This window comes from Mirounga leonina, unplaced genomic scaffold (assembly GCF_011800145.1).
Source record: "Mirounga leonina isolate KUSES-001 unplaced genomic scaffold, KU_Mleo_1.0 Mir_197, whole genome shotgun sequence".
Lineage (NCBI taxonomy): Eukaryota > Metazoa > Chordata > Mammalia > Carnivora > Phocidae > Mirounga > Mirounga leonina.
Genome location: NW_023270494.1, coordinates 4,702,211 through 4,714,548, shown reverse-complemented (window position 1 = coordinate 4,714,548; position 12,338 = coordinate 4,702,211). Strand labels below are relative to the sequence as shown.

Sequence of the window (12,338 nt, the reverse complement as noted above, 5' to 3'; positions counted from 1 at the left end):
TGTGGCCTCTGCCTGAGAAGATCTTTCCTCAGATCTGGCCGGGTGAAAGAATCCGTTTTCTTCCTCCCATGGTTTTCTCCCTCCCCTTCCTCCAGTTTTTCTCAAATGTCACCAACAAGTCCTTCCCAGAGGACCTATTTCAAATTGTACCCCCTCTCCCAGATTCCCCATCCCTTTCGTTCATCACCACTTCACCCTGTGTATTTTCACGATTTGCTTGTTCACTGTCTGTCTCCCGAGCTGGACCAGATGCTCTGTGAGGGCGGTGGAGATTTTGGCCCGCCTCACTTCTGGATCCCAGAGTTCAATAAGGACTTGTTGGAGGAAGGAAGGGAAGAGAGGCAGTGTGCGTGCCCTTGGGCACTCCGGGGGGTTGTGCCTGCGCCACCGTGCACAGCAGGACAGCGAGACAGAAGCCAGGTGTGTTCTGGCCACCGCCGCCCCGGACGAGTTCCTGTTCTGGAAGCTGAGGAGGTCAGCCCACCTGGGAGTCCCGGTTTCTGCCGCGTGGCTTGTAATGACCTGGTCGTTTCATGCTGGGCATCTGTCTTAGGAAAAGAATCTTAACTTAGAAACAGGTTTGTGAACATCTTGGTCATTGATGCCTTTTTTGTAGTGTCAGCAAATTCGAGCCAGGGGCACCTGGCTGGCTCTGTCGGTGGAGCGTGCGACTCTTGATCTCGGGGCTGTGAGTTCAAGCCCCGTGTTGGGTGTAGAAGTGACTTAAAATCTTTAAAAACCCCACAAATTTGGAGCAACGATTTAAATGTCCAGCAGCGAGGAAACAGCACGCAGACCGTGGCACCTCTGCTGGACGTGGCTTATGCCGCCATCGAATAGGATGTTGACAGGGACACTCGGGGATTTTAGTGATAAGTGACGATGTGAAGAGCAGGTTATGCAATTATGAACAGAGGTGGATTACAAGTGCGCAGAACTCAGTAAGAGTAAAGTAACAATAAACAGTGCAGCAGATCAAGATTCCTGTCCGTGGGGAATGAGATGAGGGTATTTCCAATTTTTAACAAAAAACTCAAAAGTGCTTCTAGACGTTCTTGGCCACCTGTGGCCTGAGCAAAGAGCCTCTGGGGTCTGCGTGTGAGTGTGGGGGGCGGGGCAGGGGACACGTAACCTGGGAAGGCAACTTCGGGGGCTACTTTCAAGGGCTTGCCTCAATTACGTCACACCCGGTGGGGGGGCCCCTTCCTAACAGGACAGCCTCCAGGTGGAGGTCGGGGCGCTGGCCTGGCCCCAGCGCTGGAGAGAGCCCAGACTGGTGGAGAGGGAAGGGGGTAGCTGGGTGACAAGGTCAGTCAGTCCTCCAGGGTGGAAACCTAGCAAATACGAGGGTAAGTGTGAACGGGTTAAACGTCCTAACAAAGACAAAGATTCTCAACATCCAGCTATTTGCCGTTTGTAAGGCAAGCGGGGTACGTATATACAGTAGGATCTCAATGTGTCTCAAGTAAGATATACATATAAGGTATTTAAAAAAGAATCCTCCGGGAAAGCCAGGCCCTGGGATGTGGGGGCTGGCGTCTGGCTCCTGTGTCCCCCAGCCTAGCTTCAACAGCCTGGCTTCGCCCCACTCGCGGGTCACTGATCCCTTCCCCAAGTGCTGAAACCACACATAGCTCGACTCTGGCTGTGTCCCTGTCAATAGAGGGGAGATTATCCATCCGTCTGCCTGCCTATTTATCTAATTGTACGTATGGGTGTGTATATGTATTTCTTGGTGCACGAGAGAGAAGTGCTCTCTGCTCTTGCTTGGGGAGGGCTGGGGAGGCGCTGGCAGATCCTCAGTCGCTTATGGAGCCCCCCACAGCATCCGGGGCTCTGGCTGGGGGTCAAGGGGGCCGAAGAAGCGGAGGAGGAGAGCCGCGAAGTTGCAGGGAAGCCTGGACACTGGGGCTGGAGTTTCTTACGTCCCGTGTGGTGTGTGAGAGAGAGGGGGACGGACGGAGAGACAGTCACAGAGAGAACATGTCTCCCTGTCCACGGCGCTCGTGTCTGTGTCTCCAGTAAGCGTGTCTGTGGGCACCTGTGTGCAGAGTCTCCGTGTTTTAAAAGGAAAGCTACCGATTTCATAATAAAATAACAACTCCCAGCAAGCGAGCTGGCCAGCTGCCGGAAATCGATACTCTGTTAATTGAATGCAACCCTCATAAATCATGGGAGGAACACGAAATTCAACCTCCTTCCCCAGGCGTCCAGGAGAGCTTGTTCAAGGGGCCCGGGAATGAGGGCCAAGGGGGTGATTGCCTCAGGGGCTGAGAGGAGGGGCTGGGGCCTCCGGGTGCCTCCTGGGGGCCTGGCCTGACGCGAGGGGGTGACTGGAGCCAGGCCCAAAGGGAAGGAGCTGCTGGGCCCCGGCCCTGGGTGGCGGAGGTCACAGAGCATCCTGTGACTGACTGTGGTGTTGGCTGCCTCTTTGGGGGGCCCTGGGGCAGTAGCCTGAGGCTGGCTGCAGCAGGGGCGGCCTTGGGGGCCAGCCGGCTCCAGGAGGCCACCTGTGCTCGGGCAGGAGGGGCTGGTGGTCCGTCTGTGGGTGCAAGGTAAGGGATGCTTGGGCAGGAGAACTTTGAATGCCATGGATACTAGAGTACTCTCCTGGTGGCTCCCCAGGGGTGCCCAGAGGCCTGGCTTGGTGGGGTGCCTGGTGCTTAACAGGTGTGCAGGAATCACAGGCCCATGTCTCGAGCTCTGGTGTGCCTCCCTACTTGGCAAATGCCACAGGAAGGAGCAAGGCCTGGTGCAGGGGGTCAGCGTCTGAGTCCCCGCCCTGTCCCCAGCCCACACGCGACCTCAAGGACATCACTGACGTCATTTGGTCTTTTCTCCTCCATACGATAAGAGGAGGGCCTGGCAGGGCTCCGAGGTGTGTCAATCCCCAAACCCAGGCTGTTCTCAGGGCCACCATGCCCCCATAAGGCGACGGGATGGGTTTGGGCACACTGAGGGGGTGGCTCCCCCATGCAGGGCAGGTAAGAGCCCCTGGTGTGGGGGGCACCTGTTAGCCCTTTTCCCGTGGGGCAAGGGCAATGGTGGCCTCCTTAGGAGGTGCCAGTGGATCCCGGGACTTGGCTCTCCCTCTTCCCACCTCTGTCCTGTCTGCTCTTTGCAGACTGTGTCTCAGGCCGGCTCGGGCCACCTCGGGCACGTTTGCTGGGAGAGAGAGGGCAGGGCCTCGTCCAGCCAGCACCACGCCTTGGGTGGCCCTCAGCCCTGAGGGCTGGGTTCTGGCTTCCCGGGTCTGTGTTGCAGGGCTGGCTGAAGCAACAGTACTAATAATTCATGACGATCATAAATAATAAAAGCAGCCCCTGTCTACTGGGGACTGATTATGTACTTTGACCTTGACCAGTGGCCCAATGAGGAAGGTCCTAGCCAGGCCTGTGATGCACAGACGAGGGAACGGGGCTCAGGCAAGGAAAGGCCTGGCCCAGATCGTAGACCTGGAGGGGTTGGTGCCCGGCCTGCACGGTCTGCACAGCCCTGTGGTCTCAAGAACCTCGGCAGCCACGGGACCACCATGTTTGTCGGGGGTGGGGTGTGAAAAGGTCCCAGGATTCTTCGTGGAGTGTCTGCCCAGCTGGGGGGATGGTGGGACCCATTTGACCCGACGCCCCACTGGTCCTAAGAGCTTCCTGAGAATGCAGAAGGCCCCCATCTTTTCTGCCCCTGCCTGGCACCCACAGCTTACAGATTGGGGCCGAGAACCTCACTCTCCTCTTGCTGACCGTGCTGTGGGGAGCTGCCAGGCCGGTTACAGGGTTACTTGGCCAAGGCGCCTCCTTCCGGGGCCTCTCTGAAATCTCCAGCCAGCCCTCTTCCCGCCTCTCCCTGACATGGCCCTGGTTCTCAGCTACTCACACTCAGGCCACCCCCTCACAAGCCCACCCGTTCAGGCTCATCTGGCTTACCCACCAAATGCACGCACCAAAGATAAAACAGGGAAGGAATAAAAATAAGCAACAAGTAGGACGGATTACCTCGGTCACTTGCACCAGCAGGGGAAAGACTGGGGGCATCGTCCCGGCCTAGCAGATACCATTCCAGGTATGTACCCTGGTAACAGGCCCTACAGGGTTCGGAGTGTTGTTGGCAGGGAGATGCCTTCTGCTGGAGCTCTTTCAGCTTTCGCCACCTGCCGGGGTTACTGAGGGCTCCACCCCCACGATGTCACTCCCTAGATCAAGGCCTTGGTCCTGCTGTCCTGCCCCCGTGCTCACCCTTAGGCACAGACCCTTTGCAGGTGAACTGGTACCTGATGACTTTTCCACGTAATAGCTGTGCGGCCCTGAGCAAATAGCTCAGCCTTGCTGTGCCTTGGTTTCCCCCTCTGTACAAGGGGGCCATTAGAAAGAACCAGGATGTTGTTGAGAGAATTGCCCGGGGCCCCGCTGGCTGGAGGCAGTTGCGCCCTGACTTCCTAGTCTGTTCCCCTTCTTCGTGCTTCCCAGGCCACGGCCCTGCTGTGGTCTGCGGTCTCGAGGCATCTGCTTTCACTGTCAGTTACCGAAGAGCATCCCAGGGAGAGAGGACTAATCATAGATTATTTGACAATAGAAAGCACTGCTCAAATGCTAAGTCCAGTTTAATAACAGTGAGGCCAAGTCATTCCGTTTTGAACCAGCTGAGCTTGTGAAATCGGATGCCACCTGCACTATTTAGAGCCCCTCTTAGTGATGCTCCCCGGGAAACGCTTACCGTATGAAAATCCTCCAAAAAGGGAAGTGCTTTGTTCTGTAGTTAGACACACGAAACTTCCTTTTGGGGACGGGGTGACTGCTGTAGATAGGGAATGAACACATCTCGAGCGTTTATGGAGCGTCTACTATATGCTGAGCACGTGATACCCGGCCTTGTGTCTAGCCCTTGGAGTCACTCTGGGAGCGAGTTGAGATCATTCAGCTGTTACAGGAGCTGACCCCTGAGTTCAGAGAGGTTAGGTAACCTGCTCAAGGTCACACAGCTGTCCGGCAGGGGTCGGATTTGAACCCAGGACCTCTGACCCTGAGATCCTCGCTCTTCCCAATCTCTGAGTAATGTGGAGAGTCACCCGCCCGGGACTTGAGACGTCAAGTGCGTCTTCAGCTGTTCTTTGTCTCCGGAGAAAGTAGCTGCAGGTGATGCTTGGTCTTCAGCAAGCAGAGCATGGGTTGGAGAGAAGTTTCTGACAGCAGGGGTCCAGGAGAACTTGAACTCTCCTTTTTTTTTTTTTTTTTAAGATTTTATTTATTTACTTGAGAGAGAGAGCACAGAGGGAGAGGGAGAAGCAGACTTCCCGCTGAGCAGGGAGCCCGATGCGGGACTCGATCCCAGGACCCTGGGATCATGACCTGAGCCGAAGGCAGATGCTTAACCCACTGAGCCACCCAGGTGCGGACTCTCCTTTTGTAATGGACTAAAAACCATTTTCCCTCAGTGATGCATTACTTTTCTTGGGCTGCTATAAAAAAGGACCACAAACTGGATGGTTTAAAATAATAAAAATGATTTCCTCTCTTGGTTCTGGGGGCTGAAGTCTGAAAGCCAGGTTTCAGCAAGGCCTTGTTCCTTCCGAAGCCTCTAGTCTAGCCTTCCTTCCCTGCCTCTTCCAGTTCCTGGTGGCTCAGGTGGCCCCTGGCTTATGGATGCCTCCCTGCAGTCTGTCTCCGCCGTCCTGTGGCGGCCGTCCCCAGCGCGTCTTCACGTGGCCTTCTCTTAAGGACACCAGGAACAGAACTGAGGCCCAACCTGATTCAGCATGACCTCATCTCAACTAATTACATTTGCAAAGACCCTATTTCCAAATAAGGTCTGGGTAGATGTGAATCTGGAGGGAGGGGAACTCTACTCAGCCCAGCACAGGGATGGAGCTCTGGGTATGTGGCCCATGCCAGGCAGTGCCAGGCTCCATCCAAAAGCACGTTCCTGTCCTTGAGGACTCAGGACTCCACTGGGGGTTTCTTTCCTTTCCTTTTTTTTTTTTTTAAGATTTTATTTTTGGGGTGCCTGGGTGGCTCAGTCAGTTAAGCGTCTGCCTTTGGCTCGGGTCATGATCCTGGGGTCCTGGGATCGAGCCCTTCATCGGACTCCTTGCTCAGCAGGGAGCCTGCTTCTCCGTCTCCCTCTGCCCCTGCTCGTGTATTCTCTCTCTCTTGCACCCTCTCAAATAAATAAAATCTTAAAAAAAAATTTTTTTTTTTAAAGTAATCTCTACACCCAGCATAAGGCTCACACCTACAACCAAAGATCAAGAGTTACATGCTTCACAGACTGAGCCAGCCAGGTGCCCCAGGACTCCACTGGGGGTTTCAAGCTGCCCACTCACAAGCACATCCCAGCACGTAGGGGGACTCGGAGAAGTGATCTTGCTCCCAAACGGTGGATGGAGCAGAGCCTCGAGGGAGAGGCACCTTCAGGAAGGCTTGAAGTAGGGTCCCTTCCAAAGTCTCCAGGGACCTGGCAGGACCCCCCCCCCACTCATCCCTGACAAGGGTTGTTTGTGCTCTGGGGTCTCTGGTTAGAAGTTGGGAGGGGTACCGGGTCCTTCCCTGCCCGGGAGCACCCCTTGTGCTCCTTGGCCGCCCATGCTCAGCACCATCCCTGACCTAGCAGCCACGAGCTTCTGGCCTTCCGCACGGTGGCCACCTCCTGCGGTCAGCGGAATGTTGCTTCCAGGCAGAGGAGTGTCCATCCAGCTCCAGAACGCTCGCTCGGAACTGACTAAAGAGCCCCACAGACGTCAGGGGCATCCTCCACGGGTACATATCACCCCCAAGGGTGAAGTCTCGTTCACGAGGAGGAAGTTATCTGCGAGGTCACAGCAGCCTGTGGCCCTCACAGACCACAGTGTGTTAACAGAGCAGCGGCATGTCCCTGGTTTTCACTTTTCGTGGAGGAGGTGAGTGGGGGCAAATATGTCTACAAAGGCTCCTTCGGGGGTGATAATGAGGAGAGGTAGAGAAGCGGTGCCGGGCTGGCCCAAACCCCTTTGGCTGCAGCTTCAGCCTCACCACAAGGCTGACAGTGGTGGCCTGCCTGTGCAGGCCTCCATTTTTAAAGAGGAGGACGCGGAGGCACAGAGAGGCTAAGTGACTTGCCTGGGGTCACACTGCTCCTAAGAGGCAAATCTTCAGCTCTTCTGTTTTACTGTCAACTGGAGAGATGCTGACCGCTCTCTTCCCCACGGCCTTCCGCGGCCATCTGAAGCCCAAGGAGAGCTCTCCCTACTTCCTCCTGTCTGAGGACTTTCTGAGCAAAAGAAGCATCATCTTGAGTCCTCTCCTTATTTGTAGTCTCGTAGAATGCTGCTGTGGCTGAATTGTGCCCTCCAAAAAGATATGTCGACATCTGGATCCCCGGTGCCTATGAACCTGATCTTACTTGGAAGTGAGCCTTGGCCGATGTGATCAAATTAAAATGAGGTCACACTGGCTCAGGAGGGCCCTCATCCAGTGATGGGGTTCCTGTAAAACGAGGGAATTTGGTCACACACAGAAGGCCAAGTGATGGCAGAGGCAGAGGCTGGGTGATGCGCCCCACTAGCCACAGCTAGCCCCACCCGAAGCTGGGGAGAGTCTTCCTCTCTCCCTTCGTCCCAGAAGGAGCCCACCCTGCTGACCTCTTGATTTCGGACTCCTGGTCTCCAGGACTGCGAGGGAATAAATGTGTGGTAGTGTGTTACCATGGCCAAGGCATGCCGCCTTCCATTAGGTTTTTGTTTGATTTTGAGAGGGTTGATGGGATTGTGTGTGGTATGTGTGTGTGTATGGACATGCATGTGTGTGTGTGTCGTCGAGGGCTCGTGTGCCCCTTCCTGCCACCTTCTTCCTTCTGTGGCCACCCCACGCCATGTCTGCCTTGCCCCCCTGTCTCCCACACCCTCTGTGGATGGGGCCGTCGCTCGTCCTCTCCTCGAGGAAGGCAGCGGTGGGAGGGAAGGGCGGCCTGAGGGGGCAGGCAGCCGTCACCATTGTCCTCTAGAGGACAGATCACCCGAGAGGAGTCCTCCCTCCTGTACTTCCCATTTTGTGTGGCAAAAAAGTCTCCGTCCTTATAAAGGGATAGATGGAGCTTAAACAAGGCGCGCAGAGCCAGAGGGTGAAGTGTGAATCAAAGGAATGGAATTAACGTGTTGGAAAGAGTAGGCAACTTCTGGAGAAAGCCCACGCACCGGCAGAGTGGGGTCCATCTCCACACAGGCCTTCGCAATGAGATAAATCCCGCATATGATGTCTCATAAACTTCTCTGAGAGTTGAGTAGTAATCAACACCAGGAAATAATTTCTCCAAAAATAAAGTCAATGCGAGTATTGGTGGTGGGTGGAGGGCTGTGATGTTTGTGGCAGTAAATGCGTTTAAGATCCTGGGAAGAATTCAGGCTCAGGAGCCCAGCAATAATTTACTAGAGGCTTAATAGTTGGCAAGTCCCCAGGCTGCTTTGGGTGGAATTTATTTTGGCACGATGTAGCCCCTCTGGGAGGAAACGGAGAAACAGGCTCAGGGCAGCCGGCCATGCCCAGGAAAGGCCTCCTTCACCTGGGGTCCCGGGCCCGATCCTGCCCCGGCTCTCCAATAGAATCCCTCTGCCTGCTTTAGCTTCAGTTGCTGCCCCTCAGCACGTGGGGCACGTGGGGATGAGTGTGCAGACATGCCTGGGACACGCGCATGTGCGTGTGCCGTGGGTGCTTAGAGAGCCCCTCCAACGGGGGGCGGGGGCACACGCCTCCACCTCCAGGCCCAGTGCTGGGTGCTGGGTCTTGGTTCGTGGCAGGGCGGTGTCCGGGCACCTGGAGTGCTCACACCGGCTGCCCTTGCTTGTCCCTCCCAGGAAGGCCCCCGAGGTGGGCTGTGCGGGCTCACCCCTGGCTTCTCTCACTAGGTTTCCCCCTGGGGCCGGCCTCATGGAGCGGATCCAGGCCATCGCCCAGAACGTGTCCGACATCGCCGTGAAGGTGGACCAGATCCTGCGCCACAGTCTGCTCCTGCACACCAAGGGTGGGGCCCAGGGCGCCCTCTGCCCCCAGGAGGCCATGTACTGGGTGGCCCTGATGGCTCCCCACAGCAGCGCTTCCAGCTCCGGCCTCAGGCTCTTAGTGGGGTGACTTGGGGCTCACCCCACTGTGACCTGGTGTGAGAACAGAGGTCCTGGAGTCCCCGGGGGGCCCCCTTCATTTTTCTTGATGTGGGGAGCAGCAGGCTGGGGGCCCCCCTAAGAGGGTTATATTTGGGTGGGTGCATGAGGTCTGCCTATCCAGACACTGGTCCATAGCCATTCACGCTGGCTCCTCACTGGTTCCAAAGCCCATATAGAGGGCGAGGGCCTGTGGCAGAGGGGGAAACCCAGGCCTGGGGACTCCCTGGCGGGTGGCTTTTTTGGTGAGAAAACTCAGGGGAGGGAGGGCGGGGTGTGCTCCTGAGCTAACCCCTCCCCCGCAGACCAGGCCTCCCTCACACTTCATGGGGCTCCTCCCTAGACCCAGGCCCTCAGCAAGCTGACCTTCTCCCCCTGCAGTGTCTGAAGGCCGGCGGGACCAGTGTGAGGCACCTAGTGACCCCAAGTTCCCTGACTGCTCAGGGAAGGTGGAGGTGAGGCCTGGGGCTGAGGATGGGGGTAGAGGTGACCGGGGGAGGGGCAGCTCCTCTTTGGGGACCCTGCCCCCACACTAGCTCTGAGGTTCTGCTCCTGGCAGGGATGTCTGCTGGTGAGGACTTCTCCGCCCAGCCCCCAGCCCCTGACCCTGGTACCGGCTGGCAGAGGCCAGCCTCAGGGAGACGGCCTCTCTGTTTGGGCTGTCTGCCTGGCCCACCAACCCACATTGCCTAGGATGATCACGTTTCAGGGTTTTCAGTACTTTCTTAGAGCAGACACACTGTTAATAACACCTCCAGCAGCCTGCATCCCAAAAAATTCAGACACACGCTGGATCTCTTGAGTGGGCCTGTCTCCCCATCCCTCCCCATCCTTGCAACCAGCTGGACTGAGAAAGCCCCCCAGCCCCTCCTCTGGGGGCTCACTTCCAGGGGCCCATGACTGCATGAAGTCTGTCCCTCTGGGAATGCAGGCCATGGCATAAAAGCTGGCTCCTCACTGGTTCTGAACTCCCTAAGAATGTGGAGCAGTGGCCGTGTGTGCCCCTTCCTTGGTGATATGTGGGGATCACTGTGGGTGGGGCCCACTCTAGCTCCAGCCCTTGTGTTCTTGGAGGCTGCTCCTGACCTTGGCCTCAACCGGATCCTGCTCCCGGTGGAGACCAGCCAGGCCCCAAGTTGCTGCATCTCCCACTGTTTGCCCCAGAACTTTCCCTGAGTGTGTTGTGACCTGGCCTTATTCTGCCGGGGTCCTACTCTTTCTGGGCCTGGTGGACAGTGGTCCTGCTCAGCCCTTCCTGAGGTTCTCAGTGGCCAGGACAGAAGGCTGGGTCATGGGGTTCTGGTCTAGCCTCTCTCTGCTCCTGGCCCTTGCTGCATCTCTAAGTGTGTGCCCCAGAGGTCCTGTCTTGAGGGACCTCGGGTCCCCAAGGACATGCCTGCAAAGAGCCTCCCAAGGGTATGGGTGGGGCTGGTGCCAGCACCCTGGCCTAGGCTGGCCCTCTCCACAGTGGATGCGTGCCCGCTGGACCTCGGACCCCTGCTATGCCTTCTTCGGGGTGGACGGCACCGAGTGTTCCTTCCTCATCTACCTCAGTGAGGTTGAGTGGTTCTGTCCCCCGTTGCCCTGGAGGAACCAGACGGCTGCCCAGATGGCCCCCAAGCCCCTCCCCAAAGTCCAGGTAGGCCTGGGAAGTGGGTGGGTCCATGAGGGGCTGGTGGACAGGTCAACTGGCCTCCTCGGGTGGGGCATCCTTAAGGGACAGCAGGAGGAGCCCTTTGCCCCTGATAAAATGAGGCCAGCCCGCTGTGCCTAGTGGGGGGTGCGTCCCAGCCTGCCAGCCTTCTGGGGATGCTGCAAAACTTGGCCTACTTGAGGGGCAAGCTGGGGCCCTGGAGGCACCCCCTAAATGGACTAGAATAATAGTAACAATAGCTGTCGCTCCTGGAAGGCTTCCAGATACTTTATTTGTACTTAAACCTCCCAGCAGTCCCTTATGCGACCACACTGAACAGATGGCAAGTCTGAGGTCTAGGGAGCGCGGTTAATTTGTTCAAGGCATCCAGTTACTGCAGCTCCACTGAAAGGGGGCCCGGCCTCCCTGCCGTCCGAGCACCAGCTCTGACCGCCACCCTCCCTGCCTTGGTGTAGCTGCCAGACTCCTGGGGACTGCCATCGCTGACCACCCCCCAAAGGGCTCGGGACAGAAGGATGACCAGAGCTGGGCTGGGACAGACCAGCTTGGCTGGGGGGTAGTGTTGGTGGGTGCAGGGCTCCCCGATGGTGGGGGCCAGTGGGCCTTTATAAATGGCAGGAGAAGTTAGAGTAGGCCCCAGCCTCCCAGGGAGGGTGCCAGGCCCTATTCCCAGGGCAGCAGGTGATGGTGGTGGCACCGCTGTGGGGCTGAGGGCCAGAGAACCCAGGTCTGGGCCCCCCTCCAGGCAGTTTTCCGGAGCAACCTGTCCCACCTCCTGGAGCTGATGGGCAGTGGGAAGGAGTCTCTAATCTTCATGAAGAAACGGACCAAGCGGCTCACGGCCCAGTGGGCGCTGGCTGCCCAGCGGCTGGCACGGAAGCTGGGAGGCGTCTGGAGGGACCAGAAGCAGGTACTGCTTCTCTGTGCATTCAGGGCGCTGTGCTCAGAGAGCTTAGGAAATGAGCTCAGGGCCCCAGGCCTTCAAGTGGGCACCAGGTCTGCCCTTGGAAAGGTTTTATTGAGTTTATTTGAATTTCAGCTGGGGTGAGGGAGGCAGAGTCAGGATAGATGCATGTGGTGGCCCCTGGCCCTTTTTACGTTTGGAGTAGAATGACAAACCCTCCCCTCCACCATGTAGGTGTTCTGTTCTGTAGACATCTCGTTCTTTTCAGGCAGAAAGGTCATGGCATTTGCCTGGAATATTGGGAATAATATAACCTGTTTTGGGGAGGTTTGTAGGTCCATCCATCCATCCACCCATCCATCTACCCATCCATCCACCCATTCATCCACCCATCCATCCACCCATCTCTCCATCCACATTTGTCCATCCAATAAATATTTATCTGACTCTCACATCACCCTGTTTATTTCTTTCAGAGTCCCTATCATTTCATGAAATTATCTCTTGTCTGTGTTTACTGTTGTCTACCTCTTCCATCTGGAACGTAAGCACCTTGAGGGCAGGATGTGACCATCTTGTTCACTTTGATCCTCAGTGCCCAGTGTGGTCACTCTGCCTCTTGGTCCCCTTGCTGGTGCCAGAAAGCACCTGCCCAGGCA

At 56.8% G+C, this 12,338-nt stretch overlaps 1 protein-coding gene across 2 annotated transcripts in view; it reads left to right on the top strand.

Moving 5' to 3' along the window:
* Positions 1 to 12,338, top strand: part of MGAT5B (alpha-1,6-mannosylglycoprotein 6-beta-N-acetylglucosaminyltransferase B) — a 67,045-nt gene that overhangs the window by 17,480 nt on the left and 37,227 nt on the right. For both annotated transcript variants that reach the window (XM_035026391.1, XM_035026392.1), the window contains exons 4-7: positions 8,870 to 8,985; positions 9,503 to 9,576; positions 10,590 to 10,760; positions 11,521 to 11,685. In XM_035026391.1, the coding sequence (XP_034882282.1) occupies positions 8,870 to 8,985; positions 9,503 to 9,576; positions 10,590 to 10,760; positions 11,521 to 11,685 (526 nt within the window). The remainder of the gene's footprint in view (positions 1 to 8,869; positions 8,986 to 9,502; positions 9,577 to 10,589; positions 10,761 to 11,520; positions 11,686 to 12,338) is intronic.